The sequence below is a fragment of the Pinus tabuliformis genome, chromosome Q, assembly GCF_031772625.1.
Source record: "Pinus tabuliformis cultivar Carrire ecotype Pingquan chromosome Q, CPIR1, whole genome shotgun sequence".
NCBI lineage: Eukaryota > Viridiplantae > Streptophyta > Pinopsida > Pinales > Pinaceae > Pinus > Pinus tabuliformis.
In genome coordinates, this window is record NC_142296.1 from 266892259 (window position 1) to 266919531 (window position 27273).

Consider the following 27273-nt stretch of genomic DNA (forward strand, 5'->3'; position numbering starts at 1 on the left):
TGGGACCCTCTAACTTATTAGCCACTCAATTAACTTGAAGAATAATTCATTCTTTGTTGTTTTTATGTTGTCACATCTGGAAATTAATTGCCTCCTTCCAAAAATCCTTTATTTGCTTCATCCTACGTGGGAATGGAAAATTATAATATTTTCTTTGAGCTCTATTCATATCTAACATTTTCATAATAAATGTGGTTAAATCCTCCTTGTAAATCATCTCAATATTCTCTAATTCTTTTTGCAAATATTCAATTAGGGAATTAATTCTAACAAACAATTTGGCTAAATTCATAGCCACTTCCAAAATTATGTCCATTCTTTTATTTATATTATTAGATACATAATTCCAAATTTCAATTAATAAACTTGAAGCTAACCTAATCCTCAAAATACTCTCTGGAATGTCTTATGAAAGTTGACTTGGTTTGAAGGTGGATATTGGTTCTGCGAACAATGGCTTGGGTAACAAGCCATTTCCAATTCTTTTATTCTCTTCCTTAATACTAATTTTTTTTTCTTTCTCCGAAATTGAATAACCCAATGCATCTCTAATTTCCTAATAGAATGCAAACAAATTTGATGGCTTTATTCCTTTGACATCAACTTATGAGTTTACCTTATTAACCACCTACCTATTTTTCAAATTTACTAGTTCAAATTGTAGTTTCTTGGAAATCTTTTCATATACTGCATCATGCAATGTAACTGATTCAATCTCAATAATCTAACGACTCTTCTTGAGCTAATTCTTCAGTAATAGACTAGATTTCAAGCACTTAATTTTCATCCTAGTCTAGTACTTCTAGTGTTTCATTGGCTTCATTAATATCCATGGCTTAAATAATCACATCCTTCCAGATAGTCTAGATATTCCCTTATGTGTTACTTATTTCCCTCTTTGAGCTTACTTCAACAACATGAGTGTTTTCTAGATTGAAATTTGGATGATTTTCATCACCACCTTCGCTAGTACCATCATTATCATTTATTTCTAGTTATTTTATTGTAGATTGAATTCAAGTTGTAGAAATATTATTTTGGGATTGCTACAAGGTAGAGCCATCACTTACAACAGAATGCCCATGTTGTCTATACTACTTATTAGTATTGTTTATAACACTAACATCCTCTCAAAAAAATTGAGGGGTATGAGGTAAAATTTGATTGTCTCCTCCACTTTCTACCTGTCTTGCTTGAAAGAGAGTACCATATCTAATAGAATTAAGATGAGTCAAAAAAATAGTTTCAGTTTGAAAACACTCAACTAATTCTAATTCATTTAATTTAAAAGTCTTTAGATAAGTGGCATATTCATCAATGTTGGAAATACTTTGTACGCTAAAACTACAAAGTCTAATAGGAAGGGGTATGGATTTTTTCTTTCTTTTCTCATTAGGGAAATGTGAGCTGAAACACTTCCACTAAGAAAAATTATCAAAAATGTAAATTGGAATAATTAGATGCTTCCCTTCAAAATTGAACGATCAAATAAATAAAAATATTCATGTGAATTCCCCTTATCTTCTAAAAACATTAGGGATTTAGAGGAACATCTATGATTTAGAGGAACCACAAACATTTTCCAAGGAATAAATTATGTGTTGAATAGAAATAGAACTGATTTTTGTGCTTCCATGATAACAAGTAGCAGAATTGTACGAGATCAAAGTCAAAATTTGAGTGTTGTAACCTAGGTCGGTTTTTAAAGACATTGTTATCTTGTCACCGGATTGAAGAAAGAAGATAGCAATGTAAACTATGAAACGAGAACTATATGAAGTACCCATTTTTACGAGGTAGCAAAAAATCATCTGATTTTGAAAAGTGTTGATTCATAATACACCTTTTGTTTTTTGGAGCATATTTTGGACACTTTAAATTTTCTAATATATTAAGTGTGGATAATTTTTTTAATGTTGGCAATTTTCATGTGGATTTTGAAAAGCATCAACATATTTTTTTAAGGCATATTTTTCATATTTTAAATTTTCTTATGTCCTAAGTATGCACAATTTTTTTTTAAATATTGATTATTTAACCATTTTTCAAGTTGTCTTATTCCTTTTCTTGTTTTTCATCCTAAGATGTTTCTTTTTTAAGGATTTTCCAAACATGTATTTTTTTTCCTTTGCAATGTTTTTTTATAATAAAATATTTCATTTTTTTGCAAAGTTTAAAAAAAATAATAACATTAATAAGGTTAGGATTTTTTATATATTTATATATCATTAATTGATAGTTTAATAAACATAAAATAATTGTCACTTAAAAAATATTAATTTTAAACACTCGACAAAAAAATACACAATTTGCATATAAATATAATTAAAAAATACATATTCTAGGACCTTTTCACTAAAAATGACATGTTAAAAAAAAGATTTTTATGAAAAAATTGAATAAAATAAAGTTGGAAAATAGAAATTTTTATGAATTTTATATCCAAAGATGACGACGTTTGGTGTTTTTGTTTTCCAAAAAAATGATATAAAATTTTAAGTAAAAATAACAAAAACAAAATGTAAAAATTAGAAAGAAAAACACTAAAAAAAAACAAACAAACAAAAAACCAAAATCCTTAAAAACAAAAATTAAAAACATAAAAAATAAAAAATACAATTAAATTTAATATATATGTATATATGATAAAAACATTAAAAAAATAACATTAAAAACAGTTAAAATAAAATATATATTTTTAAAAAACAATAGAAAAAAGTACATATTAAAAATAATTAAAAAAATAAATATAAAAGAAAAAAAATTGAGGCCCCACGGGTAATCGCCCTTGCCCTGCCTAGGGCCCATGGGGCCGCTGGGTTGGGCGGGGAGGAGGAGGCGCACAACTTCTCCTCCCCGCCCAGCCCAACGGCTCCATGGGCCCTGGGTGTAAAAGTTAATGATTTTGAGTCTAGAAAATCCCATTGTCCTCCAAGTACAAGTCGGCCCTAGTCAAGACAAGTCATCCTAGAGAGGGTTATTCAACTTCTTGGAAAGGCTATATATAGAAGTAAATTTGACCTCATTTGGCACTCAATTCCACACAAGTTTGATATGCAATAAGGAGGATGAAATAAGAGCGAAAAGGACGAGGATAGAAGGAGAAAGGCAAAGCGAAGAAGGAAGACTTGTTTTTGGGCTAATTCTCTCTCACACGTGTGAGTTAGGGTTTTTGTGTTACTTCAGGGAGGCCAAAATTTTAAACCTACTGCAGGTCTGAATTTCTGAATTAGAGGGCCAAAATCTGTGATTGAAGCAGGATTAAAGAGGGTTGACTAGAAGTTGATTTTGTTGTCTTAAAAGGGATTTGTTAGAAGGATGACTTGGTACTTGGAGGAAGACTTAGACTAGGGTTTGGGTCTTGGTTTTCTCATTTCAAGCATATTCTATAAGAAGAGGAGATTTTTTTGGGTTTTCCCCTTTGAGGGATTTTTCCCTGGCTTGGAGCCTAATTTATATGTCCATTGTCTTTATTGTTTTTCTCTTGATATTTGTTTGATGAAAAGATCTAATAAAGAAACATAAGAAGATAAATAAAGTTCACAAGAAAATATTAAGGATTAAGGAGAAATTGAATTAATAGATGCCTTACTGCATTCCCCAACACCTCTCAACACTTATTATATTGATCAATTTTATTTATCATAATGGTTTCTTATTTTATTATAGTGAAATGTTTTTACCTTACATCCTAATTATTGGTTGTATGTTTCAAGATTAGACTTGTGAGTAGTGGCGGGTCATTTATCTCTAAACATTGCATAGATGCATGATCTCAATTAGTGGAAACCATTGGATAGGGTGTGACAAAGGCACCAACAAGTTTCTTAAATTTCAATATCTTTCCTATGAGATGTTACGTTAGAGCTCATTACATTTCCTCTTATTATAAACATATTATCTAGTCATAAAATGAAAAATATCTAAATTATCAAAAAGGTCAATAAGAACATCAAAAGTCATGAGGAAGTCTAAATGGTCCTAAGGGAAATGAAGATTCAAGTGGAAGTCGAAAAATCATGAGGGATGTCCAAAAGTCATAAGGAAGGTGAAAGGTCATCCCCACTTCTATAAATGTGCCCTCATGCCTCATTTGAAGGCGATTTTTAGCACTTGAACTACGTTAACATATATATAGTTGTTTGTGCTTAGGGAGCTAAAATCATTATACTCTTGGCAGCTTTTAGGTGGAGTTGTGGTTAAGATAGGGTTTGATGTTAGAGATGATATGAACAGCCTACATTCCACTACTGGATTTTTCATGGACCTGTTGGACATGTACTTGAATTCGCAATATTATTAATGAGAAGTTCTTCACTTATGCATTGATTCTCATACACCTTTATGGTAATTGTGATGGTTATCTCATACTTTTACCCTGGATATATGTGTGCTTACATATTGGGTATATGTTCATGAACTATTTCATGGCTTATTTGTTATATGTTTTCTTTGGATCTTTACTTCCTCATTCCACGATGTACTAATAATTTATTGTGAACTAATTTGCAATAAGCTTCTAGTACTTTCTTATTTGTGTATATCTTAGATGGTTTTACCTAACCAAATCCTTCTTGAGATATACTTATTCTAGTTATTCTACTGTTATATTCTTGTATTATGTTTTGCAAGTTATCAATTTTAGGCTTATCTCATCCCCATTTTTTGGAATTTCACACTTGATTTCATTCTAACACCTCTGCATTTCACAACCAAGAGAAAACACACATATGGTGGCAGTTTGGCCTACAAACCGGATGAGGCTCCTATCCCAAACCATGTGAGGCATAATTGGGACTTCACACTAGGGAGACGCCCTAACACTAGCAAAACATTTTGGCCTGTTAATAAATTTGGCACTAGAAGGAAGGCATATGATGAGATGACCATGTGGAGTTTGGTTTTAAGTTTCATATCTTGAAATGGATTCTTCCCAAATCTTTATCCTAGGTTGTTTTTCTAAAATATTGTATCTTTCAGTTGTCGTGGAAATAGTTCATCACTTGTTGCAAAATAAGTTTGATAGTGAAGGTGAAATATCTATATTAGGACATATGTTTCAATTTCTTTAATTTTATCATTCTAATGAAATATGTTATAAATATGTCACTTTCATGTTTTTCACCCTCACGATTGAAGGTCGCGTGAAAAAATGGTGCAAAACCTTACCATCTGCATCTATCCATTCATTTAAGAAACTTGTTAAGGAGCTTCGTCAAGCTTTGGGAAGGTATGATTACCAAATTCTATTGAAGAAAATAAATTACCTTAAAATGAAACTAGATGAATCATAGGACATTTTGTTGATAGATTTCTCCATCTTTGTTATGAATTTCCTGAAATAAATGTGGAATAGGATCATTTGGATGAAAAATTCTGATGTATGGTTTATCTTTTTATGAATCAACTTAAATTTGAACTAAGAATTGACAATTAGACATCAAATCATTCTAGTATTCTATTCCCTAATTTCATTATTCATATTTTTTCTTTGGGTGTTAGTCAAAGTAAACCTTATATTTCGGAGGAGGAAATGGTTCCTCCTAATTTTCCTTATCCTCCTTCATCTTCATTATCAAATGAAATTTATTCTTTTACTAACATGTCAATTTCTATTTATAATGAATCATGTAATGAGGAAACTTTGTATGAAAAAGGGAAGAATTGTCTTGATTCAAAAGTTCAAATAAACTTTGTTGAAGTGGAGCAAGCTCAAACTGAAAATCATATTGGTATACCATCCTTTGATTGTCATTTTGATCAAAGTTCGGTTGATTCAATTAATCTTCCATCTCCCCATGATATGCTCTTACCCTCTCCTCCCTGCCATGACCAAGGCATTGTCTTGGGTGACAATAGATGTTTAAATGAATTCATAGAGCATAACATACATGATGATATCTTATTTCCTACAATTGATACTAATCTGAAGGATTTTAGTTTTGAATCATATTTAGTTGGAATTGATGTTTCTTCACCTGACTCATTTCATCTTCCTTCATCCTTAACATACTACACATTATATCCTAATTTATTTGATAAGTCTTCTACATAATTGATTTCTCTAAATCCTTTAGATCTTTATTGTGGTGGTCTCGATTGCAATCAAGTACATGATGGTGTTGTTTCATAATTAGAATATCAAAGAATAAATTTGTTGCTCATGATTTGTTTACTTTACAATCTTAAATAGGTGAAGAGGAAGATTCTATATTTCTAAAAGTCCAAGAAATTCCTTTGATTGATTCATCATCACTCTTAACCCATGAAGAGTCTCATGTGTTAAACGTCAATTCTGATAAAATTAGTGGCTTTATCAACTACCATCCTATTGATCTTGTCTTTATTGACACATCTAATGGTAGATGTTCACATTCACATGTTGATATTTCCAAGCCACCGAAATTTGAGGATTCACCATTTGAATTTTTAGAGACTTGTCAGGAGTCATTGACACACTTCAACTTTTGTTGATGGTTATGTCACGTCCTCACGATATTTACAAGATCCTTGAACAAGATCAGATTATATTTTCTTCTCAAGATTCTTCTCCCAGTACTCTTTCATCTAATGAATGTTCATCTTTGAATTTTTTTCACACTTTCAACCTGATCATTTTGAATCTCATGAGAGAATTGTTGATTGGTTGGAGAAGTCTTATATAGCAAGATGTCCTGTTAATAAGAAGTTTCAGTTTTATCATGTGCTTTCTATGAATTAAAATGAGGATGAATGCACATTTGTGAGAAGCTTTCAAGATGTTCATGCTTATCATTCTATTTATCAGGATAGAGTTGTGTCCTCATTAGAACATTATTTTGTAGTTAGCTCTCTTGCTTACTAGTGTGACCTTCTTTCTCATGTGCAAGCTATTCAAGTAATTTTTTTTGTTTTTGCATATTGTTTCATTCTGGCAACTAATTTTTTATACCTTTGTGTTTGTAGATTGAGAACAACTCTTGTGCTTGCATTAAAAGTTTGACTTCACATCATTTTAATCAACTTTTCAATTATTAGATGAGGTTTAGGTTTAGGATAGTTTTTGTTTACTTATTAGTATAATTTTGCATGGTTGTTTCTTGTGTACAAAGATGAATTTGCTTTGCAATTACTTAGTTTAATTATATTATTTTTTATTTTATTTTTTGCATTTAGATGTTAACACTTTGCATCACATAACTTCATCTTTCATTTAGTTATGATTCATTGCTTTATGTTTTCTTTTATTACATCTAGATAGTAGTCTCATCTTTGATAGTAGTCTCATCTTTTACAGTCACATGTGTTTTGCATCATGCATCAATTATGTATACACATGTCATTAATCATTCATTTTACATTTTAATATCATTCTATTTCTTTGGATTTCATTGTATTTAGATATTTTTTTTTCCCCGTAGAAAAAGTCATAATTTCCATTAGTCAATAGAAAGTTACATTCTGTAGATGTTTATAACATATGCCAAGTGAGGCAAACTTCCTCTCTGATCAGTAGCATAATTTATACACAGTGTTCCCACCATGTATATTCAGCATAACAAAAGCCAAAAAATATTAACATTTACCTCCACGCAGGGAGTTCCAGATCTCTGTGAAACATTTATAATTCCTCTAATATACTCTGTTTTAAAGCTCCGCGCAGGGACTGCGGACTATAGATCCAGAAAATTTAGGAATATATCGGCCTGTGGCGACCGTAGGTAATAAATTCTGTAAATACATATTTAAACGAAACATGTTGCAGCAAATATGAAAACAAAACCGAAATCAGAAAACTGTATGTGTGGGATGGAGCCTTCTCTATATCTGATTTTCTCTTTGAGCTCGTGGATCTACAAAAGGCCTATGATAATGGCGGTGGAAGGTTCCATCCACTTCTTCCTCAATTAGCCAATCTTCCTCTTGCCTTTGCGCTGCTTGCTTGGACAGTAGGTCTGCCCTTGAGTTGCGCTCCCTGTAAATGTGTTTACAATCAAATTTTTCAAAAACTGTTGTTAGCCTGTGTGTCTCCTCCAGTAAATGTCTCAATGAAAAAACATTGCAATTTGATTTTCTGTTGAGCCAATTACAAACAAGTTGAGAGTCTCCAAATAATTGTAATTTTGTGCATTGTTTCTCAAGAGCAAAAAGGATCAGGTTCATGGCTGTGGAGAGCTCAGCATAGTTGTTTGTGCCCCTTCCCAAGAACATTTGTAGTTTGAAGCAGTGAGCCTCCCGAAGGAAGAGAAGTGCGCCCCCCCCACATCCTGCTGCTTGTGCTGAGCCATCAAAATAGGCCCAAGGGTAGGATTTTTCGATGTGCTCTGGGATGATGGTTCGGGGCGGGGCCAATGGGGGATCATCAGGGAGAAGGGCATAATCTGCCATGATATGTGCTCTGATGGAAGGCCAGGATGGGGTTTTATGGTAAAAAATAGAGCGGTTTCTCACCATCCAAATGGACCAGCTCATAAGGAGGGGGATGTTCCTGTCTTTGCCCGAGTGGTGTTCCAGCCAGTGCATCCAGGCTTCAGTGATGTTCTGTCCTTGCCATCTGTGAGGGGAGGGGAGATGGGAGGTGATAAGGGTCCATTGCTCTATGACCACAGGGCAATTCAAAAAAATATGTTCAGTATCTTCCTCGTTGCTCCTACATAAATGGAGCCAAAAGGGTCCATGGAAAGACCTTTTCTTCAAATTTGATCCAGTGGGGATTTTATTGAATAGGATGGCCCACATTAACATGCGCGTCCTGGGGGCTGCTTTGAGCTGCCAAATAGCCTTCCACCACTGCTGTACATTTTCAGGCTGGTAATGTTGCATAAGCTGTAGATACCCTTCCTTTGGAGTGTATGCACCATTTTTTGCATGTGCCCATACCAACTCATCTTCCTCCTCCATTATCCTGATGTGTGCTTGGTTGAGGGCATCAGTGTAGTTCTCCCATTCTGTCCTCCACTGTTCCGGGATGTGTAGATCTAAAGTTGTCTTCCAGGCTTGTTGGAAAAGACTGGAGTTTTGATTGTCTGCTATATTTGCAATATGAGTGATACCATGTTCCCTCAGATGGTCCGTTAACTGATCTGGAAGTTGATGGGTATTGCCACATCCAATCCATGGGTCGATCCCTAAGCGGACTGCGTTCCCCTGATGTATTCTCCAAGTTAAACCTTCCCGGATGAGGGGGAGGGATGATATGACCGCTTTCCAGATGTTTGAGTGTCTACCCTGTTCCCTTTGTTCCCTGCGGATCCAGCTGAAAATACTTTCCGGGACTATATATTTCTCCACTACAACCCTTTTCCAAAGACTGTTGGTTGTGAGCAGTTGCCATCCTAGCTTTGCTGCCAAAGCTTTTGAAAAAAGATCCAGTCTCTTTATGCCCCATCCTCCCCATTTTTTAGGCCTTGCTATAGTATCCCATTTGACCCATGAAAAGAGGTTCCCTTGTTTGTTCCCCTTCCATAGGAAGCTACAGCATATCCTTTGAAGTCTATTTAAAATTCTTCTAGGTATCCAAGCCAGTGACATCCAGTATACTGGTGTAGCTTCCAGGACAACTTTTATGAGGGTAAGTCTCCCAGCCCTGGTGAGGTATCTGTTATACCATACATGTAATCTTTTCTCCACCTTTGCAATAAGCCAGGTCCAATCCGCAATTCTATATCCCCCATGTTTCACCCGGAAACCCAGATATTTTAGTCCTTCCTCCATATGGTGTATTTGGAAAGGGAACCAGTTTTCCATATAGATGATTTCGTTGGCCGAACAACCAGTAGCAGTAAGAGTGGATTTTTGGATGTTTATGGTCATGCCTGTGGCCTTCTGGAAAAGATCAAATACATGACGTAAGGTAGAGGAATCGGCCAGACTTCCATTTAAGAAGATAAGCACATCATCCACAAACAACAGATGAGTGAGAGAGCAGTTCTCAGTGATTTTTATCCCTTTTATCCTTCCCCTTCCATGATGAGAAGAAAAAGTAAGGGAGATAGGGGACATCCTTGTCGAAGGCCTCTTTCAGCAGTGAAGAAGGGAGTGGGGGTCCCATTTAGGAGGACACTGTACGACACATCTGTTATACAGCTCATTATCCATTTGGTAAAAATGTAGGGGAACCCCAGATGGGTGAGAAGCATGTGGATGTAGAGCAAATTAACCCTATCAAATGCTTTGGAGAGGTCTACCTTAAGGATCATGCCTTTCAGGCGCTTACTGTGCACCGAGTGGAGAAGTTCCTGAGCTGTGCCGATAGCTTCATGGATTTGGCGGCGATGAAGAAAAGCAAATTGTTCGGGGGAAATGTGGGCAGATAGGATGGGCTTGAGTCTGTTTGCAAGAATTTTGGCCATGATCTTGTAGAGGCAGTTACAGAGCGAGATTGGCCGAAAATCATTATAAGAAGTAGGCTTGTCAGATTTAGGAATAAGGGCAATGAATGTGGCTTTAATGGCAGAGGGAATGCCAGAGTGGCAGCAGTGTTTTATTACTTTGAGGAGGTCCGGGCCTATTTGCTCAAAGAAAGCTAAGTAGAACTCAATGGGCCAGCCATCAGGTCCCGGACTTTTATCCCTTTGAAAGCCCCTCATTGTAGCTTCCAGCTCCTCCATAGTAATTTCTTTAGTGAGCTCAGCCACATCCTCTTCATCCACAAATCTGGGGAAGAGCTCAGCTACTCTCATGATTTCAAGCAGGTTTGCTTCTCTTGGGGCTTTATATATATTCCTGAAGTGTGAGGAGGCTAAGAAAGCAAGTTCTCTGGATTTGTGGATCCTTTGGCCCTGTTCATCTTGCAGTTCCCAGATGGTATTGATCGCTTTCCGGCCATTCGCGAATCGGTGAAAAAATTTTGTGTTCTCATCCCCCTCCTTTAGCCAGATTGCTCTGCTTCTTAATCTCCAGCTAGCTTCTCGATCTCTTAGGACTTGAGTTCTCTGATTGATGAGGCCTTCATACCTAGATTTTTGCTCCGGGGAGATAAAAGTGCCCACCGATTGGGATTCTAGATCGGCAATCGCTTGTTCAGCTAGGGAGATCGTCTGATCATCTTGTAGTCTCTTCTGATGCGCCCATTTCCTAGATAGAACCTTGATTTCAGTAAGGTTCCTTATAAAGCAGGGAACCGGGTCTGCATCTTCTGGTAAAGGATGTGTCTTCCAAAAATCTGATATAAGGTTCATGTAGCCAGGGTCCCGGAGCCAGGTGGAGTTAAACTTATAGGGGGCCTTATGATTCAGTTGCCTTGCTCCAACTTCAAGGTATATCGGTCTGTGGTCCGATATCCCTCCGCTTCCCACCCATTGCCTGGATCGGGGATGATTACCGTGGAAAACCTCCTTGATAATAAAACGATCCAGTCTTCTGGCAAGGCTGTGATCCCCAATTCGATTATTCTTCCATGTATACTGGATCTTTGCCGAGGGGATATCTATCCATTGGTAATCCTCCAACAGCTGCTCAAAGAAATCCGAGAGCGGGTCAATTTGCGCTGAGTGTCCCCAGGATTCAGCATGACCCTTTGAGAAGTTCAGGTCTCCCCCTAGGATTGTGTTCTCGGCTAGTAGGAGGGGGGAGGTAAAAAGCTTTCTCCAGAATTGCTCCCTGTTAATGCAGGGTCCATAGACGTTTAGGATTCGAATATCCTCCTCCAGATCCATTGAGTAAACATCTGCCCCCAGGAAACCCCATCCACCCCAGATATTCTTCAGTTTTATGGAACTGGACTTGAACCCAATGGCTATGCCCCCCGATCGCCCAGAGACATCTAAGGCGAAAAAAGACCAGCCTGGCATCCAAGAGCTCAGGATGGATGTAGCCAAGTCTGCTTTGCATAAAGTTTCTTGTAGGAAAATGATATCAACCGGTTCAGAAAATAAGAGTCGTTTCAGGGCCAGTTTTTTCACTGGGCTGGCCATCCCTCTGCAGTTGAAGGATAAAATTTTCATGAAGGGGGGTGGGGGAGGGTGACCGATGCTCTAAGTTTCCTGTTGATGGTTTGTTGTTTGCCCTGGATGACATCAACCCCGGCTTGTACCTTAGCCTTGTTTAATTTTGGGGGTCTGCCTCTGCCTTGCTTGGGCGAGAGGATGAGTGGCTCCGCAGACAGCCCAACTGCGTCCGCTTCAAGGCGCTTTGAGGACGAGCGGGTGGCGTATCTCGGTGTGGAGTTTACCGAGGGGGAGGGCGAGGAGGACGGGAGGGGGGGAACGGAAGGGAGGGAGCAGGGGGACAGTATACCCGAAGGTTGGGGAATAGGGCAGGTCGGGTAGAGCGAACGGGAAGGGGGATGAGACAGATGGGAGGCCTTGACCAGGTCAAGGGCAGAGGGGGAAGAAGGGGGGGGATCTTGATCGGGTTAAGTGTGGGGAAGGGGAGTGAAAAACTCAATGAATTTGTAAGTGATGCAGAGACATTTAAAGGAAGAGACGTACCCGAAGAGAAAACAGCTCCTTTTGTAGCCTTTGAACGTGTCAATGGAGGTGATGGAGGCCGGGTCGGGATCACGCCTTGTTTCCTTTGTCGAGGTGCCGACGGTGCTTCCACTGTATCTGATGTAATATTGTGCTCTTCTCTGGGAGCCGCTGCTGTCGGGGGATCAGGTAAACCCATAGTAGCCGGTGCATTCTGAGGAGTGGGGGACTGCTGTGCCTTTTGTAGAAGAGGGCAGTCTTTGTAGAGATGTCCCACTTGATGGCATCTTCTGCAGCGATATGGGATGCCCTCATAGTCAAGTTTTTGCTTCCTTGAGGATGTTTTCCACTGAATGTTGATGTGTTCATGCAGGCCTCCTCTGGTATCAAGATGGACAAGTATCCGGGCATATGCCATCATCCCCGTCTGTATATATGACTTGTCCGACTCCATGAAGGTACCCAGTGAGTTCCCAATTCTTCTAAAGATATCCTCGGACCAGTACTGTGGCGGCAGGCCCGGGAGTCTAACCCATACTGGCCCAATCCCAATCTGCTCTGACTCCGGGTCAAAGAGAGGCGTCCAGCGTTTGAGGAGAACCGGGGCTTTTTCATAATGCCAGAACGAAGACAGTACCCAACTGGTATGATCCGCCCTTGCGAATCTCAGCGCAAACCAGCCTCGTACGAAAGTCTGGACAGAGGGGATCTCCACCAGGTATTTGCCCCAAATCTCCGAAGCCCAAGTCTTCAATTTATCTGCAGAAATGTGACGACCTCGAATGCGGCCCACGAGTACTCTGTCCGCTAGATCCATAGCATCTCCCCACTGGATGTCTTCTTCAAGTCTAAGGAAGACGTCCTCAGATCTAGATTTGAAGCAGCGCTGTTTCTTCAGGGGGCGGGCGGACATGCGTCTAGGGTTTTCTGATGCCCCGGGAGTCGTCTGCGGGGGGACGCGGGGGGTAGGGTTTGAGGAGGGCGGGGGGGAAAACTTCCGGGAGAGGTGGGATGGCGTGATAGCTCCCGGATGAAGCCGGAGGTGGAGGGGGAGGGTTAGACGCAGAGGGGACGGAAACCTCCTGAGGCCCAGAGAGCGGAGGGAGGGTGTCAGGAAGGCCCGGCTGTAGTGGGGGACCAGCGACTTGAGGGGAGGGATGTAGACAGTCTGCGAGGAAACCAAGGGTGGCCGGGGAAGGCGCTGAAAAAGAAGTCCAGGAGGAGGGTTCGCCAAGGTGCAGTGAGGCAGGGATGGACAGATCAGTCGAAAGGGATGGGTCTTCAAAGCTGGCAGTGAGATTTTCACTGTACATACCTCCAGAAGTCGAGAACGTGGAGCGCCAGATGGAGCTTTCAGCCAGTGGGGAATCCGAGAAATCCACCTCATCGATGTCCATGTCGCCAACCGCTTGTATAGACCTCGAATACAGGTAACCGCCCAGGGTCGACACCGGCCGTTTTGGAAAACCGTTAGATGAGGCAGAGCAGGAGGGTTTTGGAGCACCGCCAGGTCGCCGCGGCAGGAACCATGTCGAGTGCTGTCGGCTATGCAGGAAGCCCTAGCTTCGGTCGAGCAGGTGAGCCCGTGACGAAGTAAAACCCTAACAGGGTAAAAACCGATGTGCGGGGTAGTGGAGAAGGTAAAAACCAAAATAGAGGAGGCAAGATGAAAGAGACGCGGCTCAGCTAAAGGAGTGGATCGATAAAGTGATGGGGACGGGGAGCTACAAGGCCGTTTCCGGCCTGTAAACCCCATTCATGCATAGCCCCGTATAATCATGTTGCAGAGCCGTACCTCAGAGCCCCAGCATTTTCATTTTTCTTCTCATTGTATTTAGATATTTTTTACATAAGAAATGAATTATTTTCTTCATTATATTTAGTTTTATTTTCTTGCATTACATAGTATTTCATTCCCTTTTATATTGTGCATTTAATTTCACTTCTCTACTTTACTTTTCTTTCATTGTATATATCTCTAGTTAGACTTTGCATCTTGTTTATTTGTTGCATTACTTATTTTGCATTCAACATAAATTTCATGTGTTTCTATTTAATCCATTAGAACTTGTTCACATTGCATTGAAAGACTCTTTAGTTTTATTTAGCTTAGTTCTATGTGCACTCACATGCATCTTTGCACTTGCATTGTTTTCCGTTATTTCCATTTGACATTAATTTGTAGATAGATGTTGTATGCCTCAAAACATAATGCATTCGTGTACATTTTGCATTCATATTCGTACATTACTCTTTACTTCATTACATATAGAAATTATTTGCATAAGCATTATAAGGTCTTCTTAGTTGTATTTAGTTTATGCCTTGCATTGCTTGCTATTTTAAATTTGGCATAATTTTACTGCATTGTTTTTCATTTCATTGCATTTAGGAATTTTTTGCATTTCATTGTATGGCTCTTAGTTTCACTTAGTTTGTTTTTCTTGCATTGCACTTTACTGCAAAACTTTTCATTCTCTTATGCGTTGTTTTCCTTTGTTTCATTTAGCATTATGTTCCCCACATTCTCCCTACATTTGATTGCATCATTGCATTGCATGACATCGTTAGTTCTCATATAGATTTACTCCTTTTATAGATTTTTCATTTCATGTAGTTCTTTATTGTTTCATTGCATTATCTATTCAACATAATTTCCTTCCATGGCATTACTAATTTTCTTATATTATGTTTTTACTTTTCATTTGGAATTCTCATCCCCTTGCATTGCATTAGCCTTTCCTCCTTGCATTGTTAATCTCTTTTCGTCCCATTTCCTTGCATTATGCAGTTGCCTTTTATTTAAACATTGTTCTTTGCTTGTCTTTCTTTATAAGTATGTATATAAATAATGATCCCTGAAGAGCTTCCATTATCTTCTTTACTTGCCTTGGAATTAATGAAAAAATCTCATTCATGGTTGTGGGCTTTTGTGGTGGTCACTCCAAGAGGTAGAATCTTGTATACCTATTATTGAAACTATGTCCCTTGTATCTATACATGAGTCTGATCTATTAATAAGGAAAATATGAGATGATACTAGTGGGGAACTTTAATCAAATCATAAGGCCTATATCCATAACCTGAAATTTGTTTATGGTCAGGTCCTGATATTTCCTAGTGTGTTTTCATTGTTCACTTGTGATTTGGAAATATGCGTGGAAGCTTGACATGAGGGAAAACCTATGTGAGAAAATATTTTAGTTTTTATCAAACAATAAAAAAACTCTCTTGCATGTAAAATAAGTCGAGACCCCTCTTTTGCCCTAACACAATGAACACCTTAATAAATTATGCCAAAGTACATGAAAAATAAAAATAATAAAATGATAGGGTAAAGGAATGAGAAAGGCTTCTTGCATAAAGAGGTGATATAAGTAACTTCGTCAGGGTACTGAACAAGCCTACTGGAAATGAAGCAATGCTTTTGATTTCTTGAGTGACTCTGTCGGGGTATTGAACAGGCCTACTAGCAATGGAGCAACCCCATAAACTCACTTTAAAATTCTGACTATAATAAACCCTTTGTTATCTTCTTTGTATTATTGTAAACGACTGACATGTGTGAGCTCTTGATGTGGTGTTTAAAGACTAACAAAACCTAGCTATGGAGACAAATCAATGGCATATTTATAAATGGTCAAATAACTCAAGTAGTACCCATGGTATTTAATTCAATACTTATTTGCATTTATTTTAAGGCTCAATTTATTGAAGGGACTAAGGAAGGGATGTTGGATTCTACCAATGGTTTGCCATTTGTTGTAGTTGCTACAACAATACCCAAAATGTTTAGTCTAGCACCCAAATTTTGGGCCCCCCTCTATTTTTTAAGGCTTAACAGATGCCTATGTCTTTGAATTGTTCAAACCATTCCATGACCTAGCTACCATCAAATCCTATACATTCTCATTCTTTCACGATGCATATTACATTTATTCATCCTTCTTAGTTCTTGTTCTGGTGAATGCATTAGAAATTGTGGAATTTTATGGCATTCATGTTTGATCTTGATTCCCGTTCTCTAAGGTGCATTTTTATGAAGTTTTGAGGCTATGCTCTAACAAATGCTTGTAGAGGTTTGGTACCCACAAGTCCTGTGGTCAAATCCCGGGCAAGACTATGTACGCCTGAGAGCTGCTCTAGGCACGATTTCTTCAATTGAAAAACAGGTGCATTTTTACGAGAATTTCATAGCATTCACAGTCACATTATTGCATCATCATGTTAGGAATCACATTTCATATCAACGCCACCTTTAGTCATTACGTCAATTCACATGCTTGAGTGTTGAATTGGTTGGAGGAAATGATTGGTTTATGCATTCAAGGTTGAATCTTCAAAATGCACATATTGCATAAAATATCATTCCTTCAAGAAATCCATTTGACGCATCATTAGCATGTGTATTTGTAGAATCTCTTAAAGATCCCTTTAGGAGTTTTACAAATGCATCATTGTATTTTTTATATAAAGACTTTTCTTCGGGCCAAAGCTTTGGTTGCAAAGATGCAATGTAAGAATGTGTTATAAGGATATAGTGGGCACATGCGATGAAGAGCATATTATAGCAATACATGGTATGAAGATTATTTTGGACACTGTTGGTGATGAAGGCTTATATTTTTTGATTACACCAACGGACGAACTTCCTGAAATTTCCTAAGTTACCTTTCTTATCAAAAGACTGCATTAGCAAATTGCAGTCACATTGTTCAATCTTATCGCACTTTTGAATGCTCGCACCATCACATCTTCAATTGATAACCTTACACTAAAGGATTTCCGTGCACAATTATTAAACAACACTTCCATCTACCTTTGGGAACTATGACTATGCTCGTGCCACTAATCTAGGAAAACTTCATTCCCTTTATGCTTTGAATGTGCAGTTGGTAGATTGTCTCTTGATTTTTTCAATTTTGTCATTATATGTCTTTTGGTATTCCGCAAACCTCGGTATTCTTGTCAATGGTTAATACATATATATAAAAGGATTCCCTTTTATATTTGTGCACTCTTGATCTGAACCCTCACTATACTTAGTCATTTTTTGGATTCTCCATTTTCCTATGATTCCTGACTACGATTTATTTTAGTGAAAATCCTCCTAAAGGTTATACCTCATCACACTCGTAAAAAGTAAACCTTCATCATTTTGTGGCTATCATTAATAACTATGATTTTGCCTAATACCTTTGCTCGACCTCTTTGAAGCACATCGATGCAATTCAAAACCATAGCCTTATAGCCTTGTCATTGTGAAGTGATTGTGCCAACATTGAACCCAACCTTTGCTTGTCATGCTCGTGCATGATAGATGCATAGCCTTGGAACCCTTACCCCTACCAAGTTTGATTGTGCTAAACCTTAAGTCTCTATCCTCATTTGTTGCACTCGTGCATCATAGTGATATAACATGATTACTCTATGTTTGCAAAGCTCCATTACGACTTGTACATGCTCCTAGTCTTTGGTTACCATGCTAGCACATCTCAATCTCATAGACTAGATACTTATAGTGCTATCAATCCTAAGTGTGATAAAGGCTTAATCCTCTACCCCAACTTTCGCACCTATGCATCCTAGTGTTGTAACCTAACTTCTTTGTCTTTGCAAATTCTGATTGAGTTGTACACATTGTCATGCTCCTTGTTGGCATGAAAGCCCATATTAAGCCCCTCATCCTTTGCTCATCCCTCTATCATAGAAAATCCCGAATGTGCCAAGCCTAAGTTTAGCTCCAGCAAGTGCGAATGTGACTCCTAACGCACTATGTTTTAACAGTCAAAATATATGAACAAAATAGGAGCATGGAAATGATATTAGTAAGGACGACAAAGTGATGGGAAAACCTAAGAAGATCACCATGACAAATGACAAAGGAAGATTGATCCAAGCAGAAATTGATAGGACAGTGAGAGTGGAGGAAGATTACAACATGAAACATGATTTCAATTGATGGATCCACTTTGATATCAAGATGAAATCAACATTTCGAGGATGTGAACTCTTACCAACTTCTCAACACTTATTATATTGATCAATTTTATTTATGATAATGGTTTCTTATTTTATTATAGCGAAGTGTGTTCATCTTACCTCTTAATTACTGGTTGTATATTTCAGGGTTAGAGTTGTGAGAATTGGTGGGTCATTTACATCTAAACACTACATGGATGCATGATCTCAATCGGTGGCAACCGTTGGATAGTTAACTCAACACCAAGTCAACCCTACAGTGTGATGAAAGCATCAAGAAGTTTCTTAAAGTCTAATATATTTCCTACGAGATGTTATGTGAGAGCTTGTTTCATTTCCTTTTATTATAAACATATTATCTAGTCATAAAATGACAAACATCCAAATCATCCAAAAGGTCAATAAGAACATCAAGAGTCATGGGGAAGTTTAAAGGTTCCTAGGGGAAAATGAAGGGTCAAGTGGAAGTTGAAAGGTTATGAGGGAAGTCCAAGAGTCATAAGGAAGGTGAAAGGTTGCCCCCCACTTTTGTAAATGTACCCTCATGCCTCATTCGAAGGGGACTTTTAGAACTTCAGCTCCACTAACATTTATATAGTTGTTTTTGCTTAGGGTGCTGAAAGAATTCTGCTCTTGGTAGCTCTTAGGTTGAGTTGCAGTGAAGCTAGGGTTTGATGTTAGAGATGATAAGAGTGGCCTACATTCCACTACTAGATTTTGATGGACCTGTTAGACATGTACTTGAATTTGCAACATTATTAATGAGAAGCTCTTCACTTTTTACATTGATTCTGTTGCATATTTATGGTAAGTTTGTAATAGCTATCTCATACTTTTACCATGGATGTATGTGTGCTTCATATTGGGTGTATGTTGATGAACTATGTTGTGGCTTATGTCTTATATGTTTGCTTTGGATCTTTGCTTCCTCATTCCAAACTTTACTAGTAATTTATTGCGACCTAATTTACAATAAACTTCTAGTACTTTCTCATTTGTGAAAAATTTAGATGGTTTTAGCTAACTAACTGCTTCTGGAGATATACTCCTTGTAATCCTATTATTATATTCTTGTATTATCTTTTGCAAGTTATCAATCATAGGTTGATCCCATCCCCATTCTCTGGCATTTCACACTCGCTTTCACTCTAACACCTTTGCATTTCACAACCAAGAGAAAACACATACATGGTGACATTTGGGCCCACAAATCAGATAGGCTCCTATCCCAAACTGTATGAGGTCTAATTGGGATTTCACACTGGGGAGGCCCCCCATTGTTGGTGGAACATTCTGGCACGTCAACATGTCCATATGAAATAAACACAATTATATACATAGCATCTGACAAATGTCACATACCTGCCCAGTTGTCTCTAAGCCACCTCGAGTGCTTTGGACTTACATGATCATCCCACCATCAAGACTGTGAATGATGAGCATTGATGTCCATCATGACTCCCATAAGTGAGCTCTAATTGGGATTTCACACTGGGGAGACACCCTATTGTTGGCAGAACATTTTGGCTCGTCAACACATCCATATGAAATAAACACAATATACATAGCGTTTGAAAAATGTCTCATACTTGCCAAGTTGTCTCTAAGCCACCTCGAGTGTTTTGGACTTACATGGTCATCTCGCCATCAATAATGTGAATGATGAACATTGATGTCCATCATGACTCCCATAAATGAGTTGCAACTACCAGATTTGGTCCAAATGAATGACCCTTGTAAAACCTTAAATGGCGTTTGCATAACATTGATTTCAGATTTAGAAGGGTTAAGAACAATAATTATTTCTTGAAAACTAGGAGGCATTGAAATTTCACTCAATGAGAATCTAGAGGAAGTACCTGCATCACTAGAATGTGTAAAAAATCTAAGTAAAATGTATCCATCATTGGTTGGATTGACTAAATACTTTTGATTGCGAAAAACTTGCCATGTGTAATTTCTATTGTTAGGACAAATTTGTGTTCAAACTTATTAAATGTCAAAATTTCCCCAATATTTTATGGTACAATTTAAGTTTGAACCCGTTTGTATAGGATGACAAACCTTGATAAGGAGAAGACTAAAAAGAAAGTTCATGAATGTTGTTGTATTTTGTGTTTTATCACACATTTTTTATTATCTCTGGAAGGCCATTACAAAGCTCACAAAGGGGGAAAATGGGTAAGGAAACTCAAATCAACAATGGATCAAATGAGCAATCCTTGATGACATGCTAACCAACATACTTCCTGCAAGTATTATAATAGGCAGCCAACAAAGCCATATTAATTTTAGTGAATCCCTTATCAGTATCAGAAGAAAGGGAGATTATTCCATAGGAAAATACCACACCTTACGACTATGCAGATGTCTTCCTCATCTTCTCTAATATACGTGGGATACACCAGCTAGTCCTCCCTATATGGTAAATTTAGGGAAGTAAAGAACAAATGAAGAATTGGAAAATAAAGATGGAACAAACCCCTGAATGAATAAGAAATTAATAAACAAGAATTTCCAACATTAATTCATTACTATTAGCAGTCCCACCCACATCAAAAAAGGATATGTTTGTATATGCGTGGACAAAGATATCACCAAGTGATGACCTAAAGGACTTCTTCTCAAAAAAAAATTTGGATCACAATGTTGGTTGTAAAGCAACTCTCAAAGGGATAGAATGGAAATGGACATTTGAAACTCGCTAGAGTAGAACACCCTACATGAATGTCTCTTTTCTTGAGGGAATTTAGAGTTTGGAAGCAATTTGAAAATTTGATTAAGTGAATAGCCCTTCTGACTCTATGGAAGGGAAAATTAGCATAGTTTAGAGTCTTAGAAATATCATGGACCTTCTTGGAGTCTTACAATGCAGTTGCTCCTACAAAAAAGAAATTTGAAAATATAAATGGAAAGTAAAGTTACAATAAACCAACAATGGTGTCGTGATTCAACAAGGAAGATGCTTGCATGTTAGGGCACTCACAAATGTTTAATTTCTCCAAATTCGTGAATGAGACAATCAGAGTAGTGCAAATCCAAAGCTCTCTTGAAACAAGAGTACCCACAACTTGAAATGACCATCTCAAGAGAAACCCAAATATTGTACATTGTAAAAAATTATCCAAATGATTAAGAAATACATGACCAATTGAGCCATGATCCACTAAGAACTTCCTATCATGTAGCTTGTCATTCTTGCAAAATATACTACCACATAAAATAACTTTCACATGCGACACCGAGACACTCACGGTCCCAAAGGGAATGTGCCTTTGAACAATTTAACATAAGGTATCCCAAAGGGAATGTGCCTTTGAACAACTTAACATAAGCTATCCAAAAGGAAATGTGCCTTTCAACAACTTAACATAAGGTATCCCAAAGGGGATGTGCCTTTCAACCACTTAACATAAGGTATTAATGACGTTTTCGAAAAAAACATAAACCTTTGAAAATTCGTTTGGTAAACTTCAAAACGCATAAGGAAAGATGATAATTTAAAAATTTTAAACGTATTTGATGAGCAAAATACTTCATTACATGCATTTTCCTAGTCAAATTCCAACCTTAGTTGGCACTAAACCATGGTCAATAAATCAACGTTGACCTAGACTGGACCAATGAATTTCGTTCGGCAGGTGACGGGCATTTGCTAGTCAAATTCCAACGGAATTTCGTTCGGCAGGTGACGGGCATTTGCTAGTCAAATTCCAACTTCCGTTGGCATTATACTATGCCGTAGTCTAACGAGGTGGAGGAGTTGCCTGTAAAGTCATGAAAATTTTGGTTATATTCAGAGAAAATTTGGTAAAGATTTTTGGAAATCCAAATTATAGTTATTAAACTTCAAAATTTCAAGTGTCCTAAATTTTTTTGATAGTACTAAATCTATTTCCATCATCAAAAATACATTCAAACACTACCTCTACAATTTTTTTTAAATATTTCCCTTCATGGACAATGAATTTCGTTCTCGTTCAACAGGAGACGGGCGTTTTGCTAGTCAAATTCCAAGCCTAGTTGGCACTAAACTATGCTCAGCATAAATCAATGTTTACCGAGACCGCGCCCTTCATGGACCAATGAATTTGGTTCAGCGGGAGGCTAATCTTCACAGAAGGATATTCATGGTTCAGGGTTTCTGATCGATATCCGCTGTCAGAGCAAAAGCCATGGAGAGAGGGGCAGAGGAGCTCCAGTTACTTGGCGTTGGGGAAGAGGCGTTCAACACCCTTAATCTCCACTCCTCCCGCGGTAAACTAGTGCGCACTCTCGTTCTCACCCTGCTTCTCCCTCTCTGTTTTGCAACTCTGGTTCTATGCCTAATTCCCGGCTATCTGGTGCTTCCTCGAGTGCTTCAATCCATTGAGGAAAGGAGGATTTCAGTAATTATAGTCCGCAACATCACTACCGGCGGTTATTTGACTAAAACAACCTCGACATCGCGGGGCTTTCGACAGATCCGGACGACGAACGGAGCTTTTGAATTTTGGATGCTGTCAACTGCGGCGGTGATGTACACTGCGGCCTCCATCCACACGGCCAACGAAGTTTCCTTTGCGAAGGCTATGACAGTCATTCCCAGGGTATGGAAGCACCTGGCACTAACCCTCCTCTGGTTTTTCGCAGTCGTCTTGGCACATACCACGGCCTACATAATGGTTTTCTTCCTTCTCATCTACACCGTGGGATTTGACAAATATGTGAATTCAAGAGATCTTCTTTTGGGTTCAGTTCAGATACTTGCTGTCTTCTTCTGTGTCCTTGTGTATATAAACATGGTTGGGTACCTGGCCAGCGTTATATCTATGTTGCAGGAGAAATATTACGGCCTGGATGCCACGGAGGAGAGGAAGCGCCTCTTTAAAGGAAAGCGGACAACTGTCTTGGCGCTGGTTATGCTTTACTTCATATTTAGCCAAGGCGTTGGACTTGTTTGGTATGCAGTCTTCGCGCTGGAGGGTCATCGTGGCGTGTGGGTAGGGGCGAGGCCGGTGTATGGGACATTCCTCGATGGTTTGCTTTGCTTGGTTATGCTGTGGGGGCTCTTGATGCAGAGCGAGTTGTAGTTCGTGTCCAAATGGTACTAGCATGAGAGCAGAGATAAGGGCAACCATGTGCCTAGTTGTATTCTGTACAGCAAAATAAAATTTCAGAACATAAGGTTAATATATGTAGGGTGAAATGTGATAGGTGTGTATATTTTGGAATCATTAGCTTAATTATCATTTTTGTTTTAATTTTGTGAATTTATTGGTAAGTTTGAATGGTGTATAATGAGTATAATTTGAATAATCTATAATTTTTCAAAAGGTTAAATTTATTTATTTATGTATTTTAAAACAAATAAATGTGTTTTAAATAATGAAAATCTTTAACATATTTGGGTCTGGAGTATGCTATAAAACTACTTTTGGTTGGCTAAGAGTTTGTTTTCCTAGGACGTAAGGAAACAGGTTAGCGGCTTAAAACTCAAAGGCATCTCGCAGGAGTGAAAGTCTGCCCCTTTTATTCCAGTGGCATGGTTTTCCTTAAATAACGGTGATGAGTCAGCGTGCATTTGCAGATAACAACTAGAAATTGTTAAATTTTAAATTTCTGTGGTCATTTTTTGGAAAAATATGACCCGGATTATCCACAGTGCTTTGTTCATCATGTCGACGTTTGGAACCCCAAAGGGGATCCATCATCAGGGCAGAAAATGAGTGATAGAAATAGTTGTCCTCTGGTTGGCTAAGAGTTCGTTTTAGAACATAAGGAAACAGGCAGGAGTGAAAGTCTGCCCCTTTTTATTCCAGTGGCATGGTTTTCCTTAGATAATGGTGATGAGTCAGCTTGCATTCACAGATAACCGCTAGAAATAGTTGTCCTCGCTACTAGTTTAACATCTAAATTATGATAAAATTTCGATAAAAACATAAAACATCTAATAAATTGAACTGCAGCATGTAAAATTCCGAACTGATATTTTTACAATTTCCACCTTCGCATATTAAACTTACAGGAAAATTAACAATATTACTTTCACTATGAAATTGACACTGCCAAAATTGATGGGCAATTGATACATACTGAACAGGGTATTTCTTTCCACTGCAATACATGCCGCTGCTGAACATGCAAATAGCAATGGGTTATCCCTAAAATTCGATATTTGCTGTGCAGAATTTAAACAATGGGGTTTTGCATTTCCTGTTTGCCGTTACATCGAATTGGTGGGCATTTCTAATATGTGGCTCAAGGTGAGAAACTCCTGAGTCTCCACAGCCATATACATTTGCATTAACCAATCCATTCATCCCTCTTTGAAATTAATGACTTCCTCCCTCTTAGAAATTAATGACTGGATGTGCTGGTTTTGGAGAATTGTTATGATAAATTTCAGACTAATAAGATGTTATCTCCACCACAGTATGTCCCAGCCCATCATTTTGCTAGTTCATACAGACAAATCCCTTCAACTGTCCATTTCATGAGTCTAAGAGATTACAGATTGTGAATAAAGTCCTTTTCAAATTTCTAGCTTAGTTTCCACTCTCAGCCCTGAAACTGAGCAATTCATTGCTTGAAGTAGACCGTTGGTTGTCTGGGCGACATTCTGAGTCAATGGGTATTGCCTGGACCGATTTTACCTTACCTAAGGCAAATACCATCGTTGCCTGAGTCGATTTGTCTCACCTGTGCGTCGTACGTCCTCGCTCCGGTCGATGTTGTCTCCCTTCTGGTCGATGGCAATACGTTCTCCGTAGAATTTTGATCTGCTGGACGTTTTCTCACACCCACACGGCCATACACGGCTGCTGGGGGTCGAATCTAATGCCTTGGATGTTTTCTGACTGATTGTGTTGCTTTACTCCGGTACTTGGTCGATTTGATTGCCTACTTGGGCTTATTGTTCGCCTTTTTAAGGATTTACTCCTGTGGGGAGTTTCTAGTCTCCCCTCAACTAGCCAGCATTTTCGAAAACAATAAGCACGTTGGAGCTCGACAACCACGTTTTGGAAGATGGTGCTATCTGTAATGTTAGAAGCTATTCGGTGAATCAGCTTTTCATATTAGTTGTTTGATAAACATCGCCATTTTATGAAAATGAGTCAGATCGATTCTAGAAGACGGCTCTAAGTTTCACACAATTGTATTGAACACCTATAAGTTGGCAAATCAGCTTTTCGTGACTACTCTAGGTGAATCTGGGTATGTTCTAGATCACTAGCCACTCTGTCTCGAACATCCTTTTGAATGCTAATGGATCCAATAAGCTTTTAAACATGTTTATGGCAAAGTAAACTCACTGTCATCAGGGAAGATTTAATGAGACACTGGACATTACTGAACAGTGGTTGCAAAGAGCAGGTTGTTCCATTAAATAGAATAGGCTTTGGCACTTTAGTAACAGAACCAAGTTTAGTCTAAGGGATAGCTCAATTGGTCCCTTTTGAGGTTAGGCCCAACCAAATAAACCGGCCGGTAGATTTTTCTTTGGGTCAAATCTACCTTATTACATGTGGATGTAGCGGTCAGTAAACCAAAATCGGAAAAAAACAGAATCAAACTTTGAAACCAACATACCATCCTCATGGGCCTGCCGAGAAGATAGCACATACCATCCTCATGGGCCTGCCGAGAAGATAGCACATAGGGACTAGTAGTCTGAGAATATAGCACAGAGGGAATAGTAGTCTTTTGTTTGCATTGAGCACAGGTGCTAAACCTCAGAGACCTGTGTAGCATATTGGACAGTAGGCTATTTAGGTTTTGAGACATAGCATAGTGATTTTTGACTCACTTGTAATATCACTTATTATTTATCATTGCTTGTTAGCTGGTTGTATTGTGTGCAGGCAAGTCTGAAAACAGAGGATCACTAGAGGCCTTGCAACCAGGAGAAGACTGAGATCATTGGAGTGTGTACAGGGCAGAGAAACAAAGCCCTAGCAATTTTGTTGGAGACATAGCACTCTGTACAAGTCTGACACAAACAAAAGAGACTTCTGAGCTGGTGAAAAGAGTGGGCTATAAGGCCTCGTTTGCGGATCATTTTCAAAGCATCGATACTTATTTGTAGGAAAAATAAACCCTACTCAAATTAGGCGGTAGACAGGCCCATCGAAATGGTCATTGGATTCGTTTGCGGATCATCTTCAAAGCATCCATACTTATTTGTAGAAAAAAGAAACCCTACTCATATTAGGCTGTAGACAGGCCCACCGAAATGGTCATTGGATGTTAATATATTTGTTCTTATTCTGCTAGTGTGTAAAGCTTTTTGGGTGTGATATTACGAGTTTATATGAATTAGGTCCGAGTGTTTAACCAAGGTTTATTTGAATTAGTGCTGCATTTTCCTCTGGTAGGCAGACGTAATCTGCATCAAATGGTATCAAAGCACAGAAGAATATCGTTGGGTAAAACATAAGCCAGAAGATCGTTGGGCAAAGAAGAAAGAGGACGAGGCTCTTGCCTGCAAAGAAATTGATTCATTAATGGAGACTGAGTTCCAGTGGCAAGTGTCTTTTTGTCGTGAATATTGTTTGAGAGAAATATTTATTCAAAATTGCTAGTGTTGTTTTTGGAGAAACCGTGGCCAGATGAATTTAGCCGAAATAGAAACAAATTGACATCAAGAAAAAGGACATAGAGTAACCAAGAGAACCAAGACAATCGAGAATGATTGTGGAAATGATTGGAAGATGGTAGAAATCTGCAAGTGACAAAGTGCAGAATACAGAACGAGAAGAAATATTCCATTGAAATTGCAAAATGGGTGAGAGAGAAACTCGGAAAAAATGAAATCAGAGAAACGATTGCAATCGCTGAAGTCCTGGAGAAGATTCTTCAGAAAAAGAAGCATGCAGAAAATGCAAGGTTTGAGAAATATTTGATGAAGACAAAGAAGGAA

The 27273-nt window shown here is 38.3% G+C and overlaps 1 protein-coding gene across 1 annotated transcript; it reads left to right on the forward strand.

The window, feature by feature from the left end:
• Window positions 1-22373: 22373 nt before the first annotated feature.
• On the forward strand, window positions 22374-23614 carry LOC149219202 (uncharacterized). Its single transcript, XM_089382544.1, has one exon. It carries the CDS (start codon window positions 22547-22549, stop codon window positions 23441-23443), a length of 897 nt encoding a protein of 298 aa, XP_089238670.1. The 5' UTR covers window positions 22374-22546; the 3' UTR covers window positions 23444-23614.
• Window positions 23615-27273: the final 3659 nt, after the last annotated feature.

Coding starts and splice junctions, on each gene's coding strand:
- LOC149219202 (XM_089382544.1), top strand. CDS start 22,547: ATGGAGAGAGGGGCAGAGGAGCTCCAGTTACTTGGCGTTGGGGAAGAG.